The sequence below is a fragment of the Lissotriton vulgaris genome, unplaced genomic scaffold, assembly GCF_964263255.1.
Source record: "Lissotriton vulgaris unplaced genomic scaffold, aLisVul1.2 SCAFFOLD_1027, whole genome shotgun sequence".
In the NCBI taxonomy this organism is placed as follows: domain Eukaryota; kingdom Metazoa; phylum Chordata; class Amphibia; order Caudata; family Salamandridae; genus Lissotriton; species Lissotriton vulgaris.
Genome location: NW_028247113.1, coordinates 110,102 through 128,156, shown reverse-complemented (window position 1 = coordinate 128,156; position 18,055 = coordinate 110,102). Strand labels below are relative to the sequence as shown.

Sequence of the window (18,055 nt, the reverse complement as noted above, 5' to 3'; positions counted from 1 at the left end):
TTGCCACAGATCGTTCTAGCAATAAGAGTTCTTTAGGGCCTTCTGCCCAGTTCAACACAGTTCTTGTGGAGCAGGCGGCTCCCAGGGGATCTGTCCCACGTTGCGTTGCCTTCCCGGGGTCGCTGTTCGTTGCGGCTCTCAGCCGAGCAGTTCACGGGTCATCCGGGGCAGCGGTGTTCTGTGGCAGCAGGGTCCTTTCCTCGTCGTCCGCTCCGACCCTGGAGGCGGCGGTTGCGTGGTGGCGGCAAGTGGCAGTACGGTCCTCAAGTGCAGGACGTACCCAGCCAAGTGCCGGTGCAGCTGTGCGCTCACAGCTGGCTGTCGGGCAAGGTACCGACCTAGGGGACTCTCACAGGGCGACTGTCCGTCTTTGCAAGTGGATTGGCTGCTCGTTGCGCAGTCAACTCGAGAGCTTGGACCGGACGGGTCCTCCTTCGCTTTGCTCTCGGGCTCCCGGTGCAGTTGCGGTCACGGTGTTCGGGCCAGCGGCGGCTGGTCCTCACTTTGCTTTCGCTGTTGCTCTGGGCCCCGGTCACGGTGGTCAGGTGGATGTCGTTGCCTTGGAGGAGATTCCTCCGTCGGTACTTGCCACGAGGAGCAGCACACGCAGTTGCTTTCTTCAGGGTGTAGCGCCCACTGGTCCTGGGGCGCTGGTCAGGGGGCAAGTTCAGTTTCAAGCCCTTGGAGATCTTTTAGCAGAGTTCGGCACAAAGTTTTGTAAAGCAAAAGTCTTTTCGTAGTCTTTCCTTTTTCCTCTCCTTCGGCAGCAAGGCACCAGACACAGGCAAGAGTCAGCACCCTTCCTTGTCTCTCACGGTCCTTCTCGTCGGGCAGAGTTCCTTCTGTAGCCCAAACCGGATCTAATTTCCAAGGAGCAGGGCTCCTTTTTTTATACATGGCATTTCTTTTGTTCTCGCAGGCCAGGGGGGCCTTTGCATAGCCACTCTCAGTCCTTGAGTACCCTGGCGGGTGTACTCCGGCTTCTGCTTTCAGTGTGAGGGGCAGGCGCATCAGACGCCCCACAGGAGGTGGAGCCAGCATTGTGCGGACAGGGGCGGCCAGAGTACCTTGTTGATGGGGCTTCGCCCTTCCTGGGCCAGGTGTCGGCTGAGTCATCCGACGCTCCCCAGGAGGGTGGAGCCAGCATTGTGGTGGCAGAGCACAGCAAGATCCAGAGTCAAGAGCCACTCCTACCTCCCACTAAGGTGTAATCTGCGCATTCACCACCTGTCATCCTCCCAGCCCTGTCACTCACACGTCCCAGACAGTCAGATACACATACCAGCAGAGGCGGGCTGAAATGGTTAGGCAAGCAAAGGCTAACTTTCTAAAAGTAGCATTTGCAAACCCAGGATACTAAAATAAACTTTACTAAAAGAAATATTTTATCATCCTGAGTTCAGGCATACTAAACACAACGCGCTACTATGCTCCTTGAGCCTGCTGGGATTATAGGGTGTAATAACTCCAGCAGCTCAGGTCTGGCCTAATGGAGCAGGTAGCCTTCAATAGTGAAATACGGTTTTGGTTGTAAGTCACTACTAGGACATGCCACACACATCAAGGCTTGTCCTACCTTACACCTACAACGCACCCTGCCCGCAGGCCTACCATAGGGGTGACTAATATGTAGTCAAGGGAAGGTTCGGGGGCTGGCAAGTGGGTGCACTTGCCCAGCTAGCGTGACAGTACGAGACCGCACGCGGGTTCTGCGGTCGCAGTTCCCAGACACATCTTTACGGCTGCTTCGGTGGGTGGCGCAACCCGCGCTGCAGGCCCACCAGCAGTATTGGCATCTACAAGCCCCGGCACTCCTAGTGCACTTTACTAGGGACTAACAGTAAATCCAATGAACCAATCATGGATACCAATCGCATGTACAATTTACAGTAGGGAGCACTTGCACTGCGGCACGGGTCAGCCGTGGCGCAGTGCCCTGAGTATCAGAAAACCAGCAAAACATCGGAGGCACATCAGCAAAAAGTGGAAGGGAGACTCACGCCAAGGTGCCATGTCTAACATATACCCTTCCCCGTCCTCGTGCACAGGAAGTGACGCTCGCATTGCACACTGCCACAAGGCTGGGGGACTCCTCCCCGAGTTCCTGCCCCTAAGGGGGTGTGGGGTGCCCAAATGGCACTAGAGGGCGGCCCTCTTAAGAGGCCCCCTGCGGGGGCCTCAGACATCTGCAGAGAGTGCAAGTCAGCGATTCTAAAATGGAGACGACCAGGAGGAAGCAGCTTTAATAGAACTTTAAACTGGCAGCAGCAAAAGAGGGTAACGCAGGACTCCGAAAGCACACAACACGCTACCTTCTATTATCAAGTGATGGGCTGCTTGCACGCTGAATGTAAAAGCATGTCCTGCATGCAATAAGAGAAACTCAAAGAAAATAGTGCTTACAGACTAAATAAGATGCATTGTGGAAGAACCAAAGTAAAGGGGCCAGTCGCCATGGGCGGTTACTAAAGATGACAAGGCGGTACCAAGAATTTACGATTCAGAAGCCCGTATTTACGAAGGACAATGACCAGGGTGACCAGAATTTTTAAAGCAAAAAAACGGGACATTTCACAAAAATAGAAGGAATATAATTTTACGTCAACCGAGCGCACGGAATGACAGCGCTCCTCAGTAGAGAATTACAAAAAAGGAAGTAAGAACATACACAAGAGGCAATTTTTAAACCCAGTAGCTTGCCTGTCAATTAAATTGCTTTATTAGAACAACTGCTAACTATTCCTGCTTTGTGAAACAAAAAAACACCAACCCAGTGTTAGTCGACCCTCTCCAAAAACCAGGACATGAGCTAAATTTCTCGAAACCTGCCCGGACAGCTGATGAAAAACAGGGCCCGTCATGACCAATTCGGGATGCCTGGTCACCCTAACAATGACTCAAGCCAATGACCAATATTGAAGGAGAGGGAGCGGGGCTTCTCTTCCATACTCTACTACAGCAGATTGCCAGAGCAGCCTGTGCTCAGGCTCGACCTGTAAATTCCTGTTGTACCTATGTATGACGAGGACTTTCATGTAATTTCAGGGACAGAACTTTATATATTTTTTAACAATTCAACACTACTGAAAGGGACACCAGATGATGAAAACTCAACTTCCAAACAAAAGTAACCTCATAAAATCCATTCAGGATTTCAAGTTTGGGCATGTTATATATCTTTGACAAAGAACTTTAATGTTGAAAGGGCCATTTATAAAAATTTGTAACTAAACTCCATAGTTTTTAACATTGAAAGAAACGTAGGAACAAGTTGTATAGATAAGTAAACTACCATTTTAAAACTGGTTATTAACCATAAATGACTAACCAATTTGATTTTTAACTCCTGGGAAATTTTACAGCCAAAAAAGTCCTTTAAATCATTTATAGACAAGCACAGTTTTATTTAATCTCCGCATAATAAAGTTGGGCATTATTCCCTAAAAGTTGTGATACTTATTATGAAGTAATTAGTCCGATCTTAATTATTACCTAGTTAACTGTAGCTGTATTGCCTCAACTTTTCCAAAGTAAAGTAACACCAGCATTTTGAAGTTGTGTTTTTTCCATGATGAAAACATGAAAATAAACTGTTTTAAATCTGTGAACAACTTTTCAACCATACTATTTATAAAAAGGTACTCGGTCTTCGCTGCAGCATAGAAAAAATACCTTTATCTTCATGAAATGGACAAGTTATCAAAGGGGTATTTCCATGTTCTTCCTGCAATGCGTTAGGTGAGTGACAATATGTAAGTACTGTAAATGTTTGACTGTTAAATCATTTCACAACCATGAAAGACTTCACGAAGCCTCTTACTGTTTAAATTTGAAAAAAAGTTGCAATTTTTAAGTGTATATTAATGTCTACCCTTGATGCCTTAACTGCAAGAATTCGGATATTGCAATTAAATTTTTTAAAGGAAATAAAACAAGCGAAAAGACAAATCAATATCCTACTTTACCAATATTATGAATCATATTCAGTGTGGATGTGCCACCAACCTCCCTCAGACTACTGTTTAGGAGGTAGGTGCACCCTAAAAAACAATACTTTTGCACTTCAAGCAAAATTAATTGCGTTAGTGTTGAACAGAATGAATTTGTATTCTTTAGATCATGTGACAATTATACGTTATTTTGTATCGCATGCACTCAGATTTACTGACCTCTTCAACGCTTTTCTTTTTTTGACAAAGGCAAACAGAATGGCTGTTGCCACAATGGATAGCAAGACTGCAAAGGTCACACCAGTAGCTTTGCCAGCTAAAGACGCCAGTACTTGCTCGTCACAAAAAGTCCCATGGTAATTTGCCTCACACTTGCATTTCACTTTCCCATCCTCAACACCACAGGTTCCTCTCTCATTACAGGTTTCGGATGTGCAGGTCACAGACTCCATGTTCCTTCCAAAGTCCGCATCAAGGGGAGTCTCGTTATTTTGGTCGTATTTCTCCGTAGTCGTTCCCTGGCCTGGAGTAGTGGCAAGCACGGCTGGTGACATTCTAAACCTGTCACGTGCATCCTCGGTAGGCAATTGTCGAGATAAGGTTGTCAGTCTTTCGGGAGGTGCGATTTTTGTTTGTGGTGGCGTTTTGGGGATTGGCTTTACTTTTTCTATCAAGTCACCTAAAAAAAGAAAAAAAAATCTTTAACAATGGCATGTGCGCATCATGGTTAAGCAGGTAAAGCAGTACAGATGGGGAAACAACACACTGAGTTATGCTTTGCAGCTTAGAGTTTGCCCATTTAAGTGTAAATGCATCATTTCGTTTTCACCTGATGAAGTGGAGAAGTCTTATATAAGTCACTAAATCGAACTTCGCAATGAAAAGAAGAATTCGTATGCAAGGGAAAAAAACCCCTTTCTTCCCGAACAAATGGGGAAAATTCCCAGTATATTTAGGTTCCAACCCACTTGGGCTATATTTTTTTTTTAAAAAAACAAATTTCATTCGTCTGCATACCCCCCCCCCCCCCCCCCCCCCCACCCCAAAATGCATAGCTCCGTAACCCGGAGTCTGCTGCACACAGCATTTAACAATAATTACACCGTCAGACGTTTTCATGGAATATCAACACCCCCCCCCCCCCCCCCCCAATTGCGCTGCTGCCGTTCACTAAATAACAAAGAAAGGTCAATACATACAGTGAATACATGCCAATACCATCAGAGCACCACCCGAGCCCAGTCAACGACCCCCAGCTGTTAAATTGACAGAAGGGCATCACTCTCAGGAGGGGGGTCCAAGTCCAGACCCGGTAGTCGGCCCACCTCTTCCATATCCTGAAGTGCTTACGGGGGCACTCCCTGGGCAGAAATATGGGCTGCTCCATCCCCATGCAGAAGTCCATGCCGCTCTTCCAGGCAGCCAAGGGCGGGGCCTGGGGCGCCTTCCAAGCTCTAGCAATGTCTCGTTTTGCCAACATTAGGCCAAGAAACAATAGGTGGCGTTTATACCGATTACTCCCCACCCCCTCCATGTCATGTAGTAAGGCAAGTTTCGGGTCCCTAGAAAGCTCCCTAGCAAGAACCTCCGATAAACACCGAAAGACCCCGGTCCAAAACCTATGTAGCGCTGAGCACCCCCAAGTGGTGTGTAGAAGTGTGCCCACCTCCGACCCGCACCCCCACTTGGGCTATATTTTGATTAATGACTATTTCCATTATATTCCTAAACACTGGATAATGTTATTTATCCTTTCAGACTTAGAATAAAAGTTAACTTTTTCAAGCTATTTCATTGACTTGCAAAAACCTTTACTTAGCCACCAGGAAATACGCACGTATCCCTATATCATATATCCAAACCTGAATAGGTAAAGGAAGTATACACTAAGGCAAACAGATTGGAGAAACTCTATTTGAACAGAACAATCCCTTGCATGGTGATGGACATGCATTCCTGCCCTGAGGGCCCCAGCTGCATCGATGTCGGGATTCCTGGTTTTGATTTCGGTTGTCATGGGAGAACAGGGATAATGTGTGTGCACCATGACCCAGACCTGTGTTGGATTACGGTACTTTTAGGTTAGAGACAGGCTAAAGTACTACCTTCATTGTGGTGAAATGCAATTGCCTTTGCCAGGATTTAAACCAACTTGAGCACGATGGTGGCAGCATACCTTGTAGTGATCATTAGGACTGAACAGGACTTTTTTTCCTGTGTTACCGGAATGAGCCTACAGGCTCATGCATCTAAAGTTCTGCTGCTGTGTGCTTAACTCACTGTTGGCCTACAGAGCGCTAGTATGTAGAGCTGGGCAGTGCATGTGTTATACATGTGGTGTGTTTGTGTGTGTTCCTCTACATGGTACAATACAGGGTAGATTTTGGTTTCTGTTCTGGGAGACCCAGGGCTAACTGGAAGAACAGGAGATGGTAAAGTAACCCCAAACCCCCAGACATATTTATGGTTTGCTGCATTCTTGTGAGCTGGTTGCAACACCCTGGATGAAGTGAGAACCAGGCTCCTCGGTACACTTCCAAAGGTGCTCTTTCAATCAGAGAGGTCACTGGGAATGGACCTGGGAACTTCTCAGGAAGGAGACTGGACTGATAAGAGAATAAAAGATTAGGACTGAGGCGCTGCTGCAACCTTTTGTACTCAATGTGGCTTAATTCCAGGTACGAACGCTAGTCACTTCCTTGGCCTGTGTTGTGGGCTTTCAGATTGGACTCACTCCTGCTGCGACAGGCTGCTTTCTGGAGGCAAAGGAGAGCGTTTAAAGGGAAGCAGACCCCAAAGAAACGTCAGACTCAGACTCTAAATCACATTTGGTGTCTTGAAAGGGACTATAAGAAGGGGAACAAGAGGCCCCAAAATGTGTCAACTGTCATGCAGCCAGTCTGGCTGTGCAAGAAGAAGCCCTGCCAGACTTTTGAATGACCAAGACTGGGGGCCAAGGCCTGTTACTCTCCCAGCTGGGTGAGGGGACATCACCAAGGGAATCCAAGACCACCTGCCTGTGGAGCACCCGTGCCTGTCTGCTTGCCAAGACTAGTAAGCTCCGTGTGGAGGGAGTGAGGTCCAGTGGGGGATAATTACAATTGTATCCCTGTAGCGAGGTGTGAGGAGACGGCAACTGCACCAATAGGGTCACTGACGCGAGCATGGTAAAACAAATGACCATCAAATGCCAGAGGAGGGCCGCTGTGAAGTGAGGTGGGAAAATTGCTACCTGCTGATTGAGCCAGAGCCCAAGTTGCCAAGTGGGGGTCACCGTGAAGATTGTTGACCCTTATCTGAGTGAGGACTTTGATTCTGTATGCCCGGGGAGGGGGGTGGGCACCAGGACAGGGGAAGGAGCGTGGTCTGGTCAATACAGTCTCCATGAGAAGGAGATTGCTGTAGTGACCAGGGAAGGGCCATACCCCCCAACTGAGACCAGTACCAGGACATTGAAGCCCTCCGCCCCCAACTGTGGCAAGCATCCCGGAAATCTTATCAGCATTAGAGTAGCATCATGGACCCTCAACTCGGTCCAAAAAATGGCTGCTGCTATGCGGGATTTTCGTCTGTGCATGCGTCTGTCATACTCACGTGACATGACGTACTCGCAGATTCACATGCGAGAAGCTTGCACTGCTGCTTATGCTAAGCTGTTCGTTCTGCCTAATGCTATAGTTTATTATAAAGTAATAGGTATAGAGTAGAAATTCATGGTATACAGTGTATTCATTTATTCTGTGTTCTAAAACTGTTTCTTTTTCATTTCATGTTACACTTTGAAAACTGGCCTGGCTTGTACCGCTGTACTTCATCTTTGTTGAAACTGCGACTGATCGAGAATCGCAAGTCTCTGGAACAATGACCTTTGGACTATAGCCAAGGAGCTGACTGAGAAGATGCTCCTGGGAACTTGCCCCATGAACTCAAAAATATACAATGTAATTTAATAGAACATCCATTGTTGGGTGGAATGAACCAGCCTGAGAACCTGAATTTGATGGGTGTGAACGTAAATTTGAATGGGAGACATCAAAATTCTAAATTTTAGGTGGTGTGATGACCCGTCCTACTTTGTCCAATCGAAATTGGGGATCCTTATACTTCCAACATTGGGGGGTGGTACACTGACGTGGAAAACAGTATAACTAGCGTAGGTTTAGCTAGAGAAATTGTCTGACTTTCCAAATAGCTGACCTGTCACTGACCCGTCACTGACCCAATGCACTCAATAGGTGACTAAGAGCTGAAGTGCTGGCGGAGCACTTTGCTGGTGAATGCTTTAACCGAATCGGGGTTTTGGCTGATACCTTGCAGAGAGGGAGTAGCGCAGGCATTGCAACTGAACTGCAGGTGCTGGTCTTAACATTTCGTGGTCCGGTCCTGATCCACATCTGGGTTTTTTCTGTCCTGATTTCCAATCTGCGCCTGCTGGCCTACTGGCACTGCAACTTTTGGGGTTCTACCGTCCTTTTCAATTGACCCGTGGCCACGGTTGGTCTTCACACCATTCTAGGTAAATTTAATTCTGTGTGAGAAATAGTCAATATAATTTGCGTCCTTTTTCCTACCCTCCCCAATTTGCTAAAGTTTTGATTGCATATGTTCCTTATCTTACCCTTCCCTTGGTAAATGATAGTCGTGTTTTGCTGTGTTATTAGCATGTTCCCCTTTCTTACCCTCCTTATAGTTGAATGCTAAAACATTTTTTCATAATTACATAAGTGTTCCCTTTTTCACCCTCCCTTCAACGCGATTTAAACTTGGTTATTCGGTTTATTAGTGTGTTCCATTTCTTACCCTCCCTACAGTCATATGCTAAAATTGTTTTCGTAGTTGCATATTATGTTCCCTCTTTTTACCTACCCTTTAAATAATAGTTTAAAATATGCCATTTAGCATGTTCCTTTTCTTTACCCTCCTTTAGTCAAGTTGAGAAAGTCTGTTTTCAAAAATAGCATGTTCCTTATTTTTACCTTCCCTTTATTTCAATTTGCTGAATGGTTGGCATAATATATCTTTTGTATAGTTATACACTATTTCTGATCTTGGTTATTGATAGTCTTATTGCTTTCAATCTTTGGATCATGACTTTTGATGATGATTAGATAAAGAGTTTAAAACTTCCCAGAGTCTGTGGTTATTATTTGAGTGCTAATGTTATTGTATTATTGACTGCCTTCTTTAAAACTAACTCCCTGATCCATGAGGTCATAGGTACCAGTGACAAGGATTGGTAAGTCAATGGTATAAGAATTAGTGGAATAAAATATCTGGTAGTCGACTGTGGGTTACCTGATCATGTAAATGTGGTAAGAGGAATTATGGGCCCAGGTGAGTATTGGAAAATTTTGTAGTCTGGTGACCTACACGCTCTATCAGATCCATTACCAAGCAATGGCTTTACCACACATTACCTTTACACCACATTACTTTATATCAGAAGGCAAGAATATATAAGGCATGTGTGTGTGTGGCTGCATATATATGTATACACATATAGTCAGTCAATTAGCTTTATTTTGATACAAAATATCTTAAAAGCATTACAAGAGAAAACAGTAAAACACCATAAACTAAAAACATTGGCTAAGAATTCGGATAAAAAAGCTTTCCAATAAATTAGATAAAAATGGTGGTAATACATGACCACAATTAAACAATGATTTTTAACCTCTTAAGACTAATTGACCATGCCCAGCGCAAATATTTAGCCATACCACAGACAATCAGCGGACGGGTATCAGACATTAGTATTCGTAAAGAGTCTTTGTAGTGTCTGGTAGCCAGCCCTCTACATATTGGTTTTAACCACATAGATCTTGGAGATTTGTAGGCAGGGCATTCAAATATAAAGTGGGCAATGGACTCCACTCTGGATGTACAAAATATGCAAAAAGGAGTGGTTTGCCCCAGAATTTTCCAACGGGCCGACAGTTCTCTTAGGGGAAGAAGACTCACCCTAAACCTGAAGTACAGGGCTCAATCAAAGGGCTTTGAAATAAAGTCCAGGTAGGGTTCATATAAAGGTACATCTTTAGTTTTGAGGAACTCCATAGCGGTTCTGCATTCCTTGGGATTGGAGTTTGATTGGTTGGCTACCCACTGCCAGTATATAGTCTTGAGGGCAGCTTTCGGGAGGGCACATCTGGAAGACCAAGCGTCTGCAAGACCCAATTCACCAAGCAGAGTTTTGACATTACTAAGCCACCCTATTTTGGACCAGCCCAGCATACCCAGTATTTCTGACAGTCCTTCCGCATAACTAGGAAGTTCAGGCACCCTCCATAGGAGAGCCCATAATAGTAGCAGTCGGAGATGGGCCTGGTCACTAATTGAGCGACAGCCCATATCCAACAGCAGCTCCTTCAAAAATTTGTTTTCAGAGCAGGAGAGGAGATTGATCTTGGAAAAACCCCAAAGTTCAGCCCCATATAGCACTGCACTGACTCCTCTTGCTTTATACATTTCTAGAACAGGGGCAATAGGTTTAAAGGAGGACTAGCGCTGCTCTTTAAGAAGTGACCCAACAACCCTTTTATGGTCCAACAACAGTTTTTGGAGGTGAGGGCTCCACTGCATAGAGTCAGCCAAGCGGATGCCCAGGTAGTCAAATTCCCTGACTCTTTCCAGGGGGACACAGTTCAATACAGGGGGTTGGCCAAGCTTTTTTGGTGGATTCAATACCAGGTACTTAGTTTTATCGGTGTTAATCCTAAGCCCCCTACTGGTGCAGAAGATCTGGAAATTGTCCAAAAGGCTCTGTAGGCCCATGGGTGACAGATGAGGAGGGTATCATCGGCAAATAGGAGGGTTGGTATTTTCTTACCCGCCAGGGACGGAGCATCAGATGGTTTGCTCAGGAGGTGCTCTACCACTCCATTCACATACAATGAGAAAAGAGTGGGGGCAAGGACACATCATTGGCGGACCCCCCTATTCACAGTAATTTTTCCCATCTTTTGGCCCTGGGTACCCCACCTCACCTGGGCAAAGTTCCCAGTATGCAACTTCACCAACAAGGACAAAATATAGCCCGGCATCCCCAGATCAGAAAGTACCGCCCATAGGCGGTCACGGGGTACTAGGTCAAAGGCAGTCTTTAAATAAATAAAAGCGAGATAGAGCCTTACCTTGCCTAGCACTACCACCTTCCAGTATATGAGCATTAGTCTAAAGACTTGCTCAATGGTGCCCGTGCCTGTCCTAAACACTGCTTGGAACTCCGAGAGGATGTTATTTTCAACCTCCCACTGGAGCCCTCTCCCTAGAATCACCTTCCCAGCAACCTTCTGAGTAGAATCTATAAGGCTTATGGGCTGGTAGTTTGCTGGGTCCTCCCAACAGCCCTTTTTAAAAACCAGGACGACCTTAGCCCCCTTCCAGGAATCCGGGATTGCCATGCCATCAAGATTAAAGTTGAGCAAAGATGAAATAAGCAGTCCCCATTCCTTAGGATTCAGGCAAAGCAAGTCCCCCGGTATCCCATCAGGGCCAGCGGCCTTATTTGGCACTAAGGATTTGATCACATCTTCCACCTCCCTAGCTGTAAAGTGGATGGCCGCACTCTCACCAGAGTAGCCCAAAAATGGTAATGAAAGCAACCCTTGCCCATCATTTGTATTGGTAGAATAGAGGAGGGAGAAGTGATCAAACCATGTTTGCCCAGTGATGTTGCACGTAATGAGGCTGCTATCAGGCCTATTCCTAGTCCTAATCAGATTCCAGAAGCCTCTGGGGTCCCTCCCTGCGCTGGACAACTTTAGGTCACACCAAAATTGGTCATCCCAATCCCTTTTTGCTTCATTAATAGACAGTCTGTAATCTTTCCTAGCAACCTGGATCAGTTGTTGATCTTTCGATTTAACGGCCTGCACCAGTGCTGTTTTCATATGTGGGCACTTTTTGGCAAACCAACCTATGGTGCCCTTCGGTTTCTTGGGCACCCTTGCATGGGAGTGTCTGCTTGTTTTTATAAATAGGTTGTCCAAGGATTTAATCGTATTGCAAAAGAGCCCAAGGACCTCGGGGATTCCTGGGGGAGAACATCCAGCTTAGACAGGGCTCCCGCCATTGTGGCCCCTATGTTTTGTAACTTCCTCGTCCAGGCCAACCGTACGCCAATTAAGTGACCTCCCTCCCTTCGAGGTGCAAATTTCTGATGTTAATTTTAATGAGAAAGCAGGTACATCGTCTAAGAGTGGCCACAGAGAGTCTATGCTTAATGATAGCGGATTGTGATCGCCATCTACCGTGGGCAAGACTTCCATGTCAAGCAAAGGTCTCCAGAGTCCAAAGTCGAGTAGAATGGAATCTATCCTTGGGGAGTGGTCTACCCTGTTGTATGTGTGGGCACCAGAAGGGTCCGATGGGGTTCTACCATTCACTGCCCTTAAGCCGAATTCCAGTGTTAAGGTGTTCAACTGGATGGACCTTTGGGACCATCTTGATGGGCGGGATGGTCAGGGCAGGAATACACACATACACATACAGATAAATACTGAAAAAACTAAAATTAAAGTAACCTTAGAATTAGGTGAATTTGTCAGTTACCACCTTAGCGTTTTGAACAAAAAAAACGCATCAATTCTAGTTACCAGAGACAACTAATTTGCGCCCGCCATGCACTGCTTATGATCTCACATTAGACATCACTCATGACATGTTCTGTGATATCACTCATGACATCTCAAAATAAATCCTTGATGACATCGTAGATTAAATCATCCACACTTATTAAATGGGTATAGCATTAGAGCCCTGAATAAAAGTACAAAAATACGAGGCATTATTAATGCCAGCACAGAAAACTTAGCGCAGTCCCCCTCTTTAATAAAAGGGAAAGGATTTGGGGGATGGGGTCTCCAGGGCCAGGCCCTATAGCCAAGCCCCACCACACATGGTCGAAGGCAGTGCCCAGCATGGGTTGCATTTACACATGGTAATAAAGTGTTACTTTACATTTAAAAAATCCTCGAAATTCAACGTAACATTCTAGTTCGAGGTGATGAAGTTTTTTTTTTAAACGTTCGAAATTGACTGAAAAAAAAACAAAGGTTACGGTAACATAGTTGGGTGAATAGGTTTGACTAACTTTAAATAAATAAAAATAATGTATCAGTTATGGTAAGCAAAGCTAACTATAACTTGAGCCAATGCACTGCTTAGGATCTCATTACTTTACTCTTGATGTGTTCTTTGACATAATTTATGCCATAATTTATTACATCATTGAGGACATCCCTACTTCACACTGTGAGCTTAGACAATGAGATTGTGCTCTTGGTCTGCTTAAATAACTATGTTAATAACTAATGCATGTAGAAGAACAGTGTGGCATTAACCATACATGCAGAGTACGATGATATTTATTAATATGTTCCCTGGATCCTTCACTTTGTGAATCATAGCTCCCTTTACACATTCAACAGCAGAAAGCAATATATGTATATGTAATGTTACTTCAACCTTTGTTATACAAGCCACTGTGAAGTTATTGTTAGGACCTAGCTACCATAGGATGAAGTTTGAAGGAACCTTCCTGCTGCCAGGGCCTGTGGCCAAACCCCAAGCAGGATACCAACAGGGCACAGCCTTTGGCGTGTGCAGCATAGGACTGGCATTCGGGTCCCCATCTCCTGGGACAAAACCTACATATTAAGGGGCTGGGGGCAAGCCAACCCCTCCCCAATCAATAATACGTCGCAGAAACCCCCATCCCAAGGGCCATTTCATATAAAATAGCGAGGGGGCACGCAGCACCCTCGCCCAGTGACCCCATCCCCATGGGCCAACATTTAATGGTTGGGGGCATTGGAGCCCTCTCCCTGATCCTCCATAGGCCCCATGGACTCCATCCCCCCAAAGTCATTCCCAATAAAAAAGGGGATGGGCAGTGTGCCCCCCTGAGCCTCATTAAGCCTGGGGGACCAACATCCACCAGGGCCCCATGTATTTTAAAAGGGATAGGGGCCCCACAGCCCCCTCCCCAAGCCTCTTTCCGCCCTAGGGACCTCATCCACCAGGCCCTTTTTTATTTAAATGGAAAAGGGGCCATATGGCCCCCTTCATGAATCTCAGGGCCTCAAGTATGTTAAAAGGGAGAGGGTCCACGTGCCCCCCCCTCTAAGCCTCATTAGGCCCCAAGGACCCATCCTCCAGGGCCAATTTATTATTATTTTTTTTTTTTTAAAGGGGAGCGGGTGGAGCAGCCTCCCTGCCCAAAACTGTTCTGGGCCTGTAGACACCATCACACAGGACTTGTGTTTAATATAGGTGTGTACCCACCCAGGGCACCCCACCGCACACAACGTGGTCCACAAGCAAAAGCCCCAGGGCCCACATGGCCCTAACTGGCACCCTGCATGAGCTTGCTTTACTCCCACCCACTGGGAGCAGCTATTTATGCTTCTCTCCGGGAGGGAGCAATATTTTAATGTTTTTCCCTGCCCGTCCCTGGGAGCAGACTTTGCGTTTGCTCACATTTGGCAGGTTTGGGTGGGGGGGCATGGTATCCATTTCATGCCCACTTACATTACTTTTTTTTTAAAACTTCAGGATAGGGGGATTAAGTCTCAGAGTCCTGTAATAGTTGCCAGCAAAATCTTTCCGATGTTGATAACCAATACAAACACTGGCTTATACGGGAGAGAATTGGCCCAACTAAGAAAAATTACCTGAGCCAACCAGAATACACAATTTTTAAATTGACGCTCCTGCAAGAATCGCAAGCCTCTCGTGGACCCAACCATCCAGATATACAAATATTTGTGAACATTATTTTCTAAAAACCACTCAACGTATTTACACCAAATCACAAAAAGCAAGTTTCGGACCAAGAGCCATCTTCTTGCTAAATTTGATGTAATTCAGTTCAGCAATTTTTTCTATACCCTTTTCTAAAGAAGACTATGCATGGGCATTTTGCGCTTTGGGACACATTTTCTCTAGACTCTTGCCAGATTGCTCGCCCCAAAACATTCAATGTACAAACTAGTCAAAAAGTAGCAACTTTTTGAAAGTTTTGTGGAGATTCATCAAACGGGACCAAAGTTACCATCAACGCAAAAACACTTTACCTATAGAAGAGCGGACCTAACAAACTACCCAGTGGTGACCTTCATAGAGTGTGTGATATATATATATATATATATATATCACAAACCAGAGCCACCAAGAGCATTTATACTTTGTTCTTATGGACTTTTTGTATCCACCTGCCAGCCAGGTAGTAGGGGTAGTATCTTGAAATTCCCTCAGCACAGTCTCTCCCACTAGCCCCAAAACCCATGTGAGATACACAATTGGAAAACAATGCCACTGATTGATGCTCTCAGATACTCACAGTTGGTCTCATCCGATCTGTCCAAACAGTCCGCCCAGCCATCACAGACTTGCACTTGCGAAATGCACCTCAGCCCATCTTTGCACGGACGAGATCCTTCAATGCACTTTATATCTTCTGTACAGCCCACACCATCTTCCGCTGTATGATAACCAATAGAGCACGTGCAAACACGCCCCTCTGGGTTTGGCAGGCAGAGATGTCTGCATTCACCATTATATTCTGAGCATCCATTCGTACCTAGGATACAGAAAGCATGAACAATAGGATCAATTTCAGTATCTGAACTGGCTTTTTCAGATCTCTGTACATTGTCACTGCAATACCACTTAACAGGTACATGTATGTACAATTCCCTAAGGCTTGTCATACTTTCAAACTCATGCAACAGCCTCAGCAGGCCCAACTCACAGAAAATCTGCCCATATTGATAGAAAGAACAAAGTCCGGGAAAAATCGGACTTTTGAAGGGAAACGTAGTAGGGTCCATCCAGAGGACTGAACAAGTAGTTAAGAACAGCTACTTCTGATGTTCCAATAATAGCATTTTTGTGTTGCGTAAGGCTATAGATCAGAACACATTAGAAAAATGTGGTAACCGGAGATTTCATATAAGCCATGACTGTGTCCAAACAGCGGTGGTCTGGTGAACAAAAGAACAATGGATTAAACCCAGATCTTTGTGAGCGAGGTGCCTGTCTGCATTGTTCAGTATTCCGTCCATAAATTGTTCCTTTTGCTTTTATTAAATAGAAGCAGTCAAGAATTTAAAACACTCCAACTCCCAAGGACCTTACACCATGCTAGCCAAAGGGTAAATGAAACAGTATGCATCACAAACAATCAAAAGAGCGTAACATGTAGAACCCATTAGCTTGACTGCGAACAGCCCCTTTCCTGCTGCTCGCAGTCAAGCTAACATTACATTGCATTGCTCAGTACAAATCTGCTTTTAATTGGATGCTATGTTCTTATGGTTTGATATTTCTTTTGTGCAATAGGTTTCCGTTCCGGTGTTGGCGTGCGCTGGTGCTCTGTAGTGCGCGTCCCAAGTTCGCCCTTTTGTGGCGCACTTCTTCATTAGTGCCTCTCCAATTCTTAAATTGCTGGATTTATTCCCACCTACTTTCTGATTTCCAGTGCCCCATAAGTCTTCCATGTTGCTCCAATCAACGTCTGCTGCTGACTTGGAGTTCAGCCACTCCCACGGGGCATGGCAGTTGTTCCTGCCTCAGTTTTTTCGGCTTCTGATTCACTGTCCACATGCCTATTGAGAGGGAACTTTTTTCTTCTTCTCCCACTGAGAAATTAACCCATTTTCTGTCCAATTCCTCTTATATAGCAATTTTGGGTCACCTTGAAGTCACTCTGGATGACCATGGTGGCATTTGGAATTGGTTATCTAGCTATAGCATTAGTGCAGACATTGTATAAGAATTTGGTGGCTAAAACTGACGGGCTTTTTTTTCGTGGCACGCGTCTGGATTGCCCACTTTCCCCTCTGTTTGCTCTGTATATAGAGCCTTATATAAGGCACCTGGTGATGAACAAGGACATACAGCCAATTAGATTAAATGGCATTGAGCTTAAAGTAACTGCTTACGCAGATGAAATAGCAGTTCATGCTACTAACCTAAGTATAGCCATCAATCTTCTATTTAGTGAGGCAGAAAAATGTGGCACATTTTCAGGGCATAAGCTCAATCTCAAAAAAACACTTCTTTAATTATAAAACATCTACCCCCTTAATGGGAGTTCTGGATATCGCCACCTATCTTGGGATACAGCTTAGTGAGGTGGAATACGTTAAACTTGATTATGAGCTGCTTTTAAAGATAGTTGTTACTAAGCTACAGCATCGGCTTCCCTTAAGTATCCTGGGACAATGCAAGATCATTAAAATTAATATTCTACCCAAATTTCTTTATCTATTTTGCTCTATACCACTGCGGGTTGCCGATCTATGTTTTAGACGTCTTGAGGGGGGAAATTGCTAGTTTCATATGGGGGTACAGGAGGGCTAGACAAACTATCTGGTACATGAAACTCCCTTATGAGCAAGGAGGATTCAAGTTGCTGGATTTCAAATTGTATTTTTGTGCTTCGTTCATGGGTCGGATCCAAAACTGATTGACTGGGAGTAAACCTGGGGGAGTGCAGAGAGTATCAATTAGCATTGGGTTTAGATATTTGGTATGCAATGCATAAGTTAGTTGACCCTAACTATTTCAAGAGGGTTAGATTTAAGGTGATAATGGACATGGTTCAGGTTTGGCTGGAAATCTGCATCAAGTTTTCTTTACCAACTGTTCATTCTCTTATTGCATTGTGGGGAAATCCATCACTTCCTTACATTTCACGTGTGTGGGGCAAACCTGGGGGAATATGGGCCTATATAACTTTGGCCAGCTATTTGACACACAAGGGCTTCGGTGTATGTACCTTACTTCAGTAAATAGTTGGGCTTCTGCAGAGTTTAAAAAAAAATATATCTCCAGGTTAGGGACTTTTTCCTTAATAAATGCGAGTACAATAAGGAGCAAGAGAACTCTACAACCCTTGTGTCTCTGTATCAACCTTTAAGAGAGTCAGGCCAGTGCAAAATAAATATAATAGATCAGGATACATTATAGGGAGGATGACAGTGCATAGATGGCGTCAAGGTGGAGTCACCGATTAGTGACTATAGTAACTTACTGAAATACAGGAAACACTAGATCGCTCATTAATATCGGTCAGCCTAAAATTACAGCAAATTAAG

General features: G+C 45.1%; 1 protein-coding gene across 1 annotated transcript in view; it reads right to left on the bottom strand.

The window, feature by feature from the left end:
* The window catches only part of LOC147665628 (low-density lipoprotein receptor-related protein 6-like), a 174,911-nt gene that overhangs the window by 72,800 nt on the left and 84,056 nt on the right, over positions 1–18,055 (bottom strand). Inside the window, exons 4-5 of the mRNA XM_086949634.1 lie at positions 15,295–15,534; positions 4,170–4,629 (exon numbers count right to left, since the gene is read on the bottom strand). Coding sequence (XP_086805760.1) covers positions 4,170–4,629; positions 15,295–15,534 — 700 coding nt within the window. The remainder of the gene's footprint in view (positions 1–4,169; positions 4,630–15,294; positions 15,535–18,055) is intronic.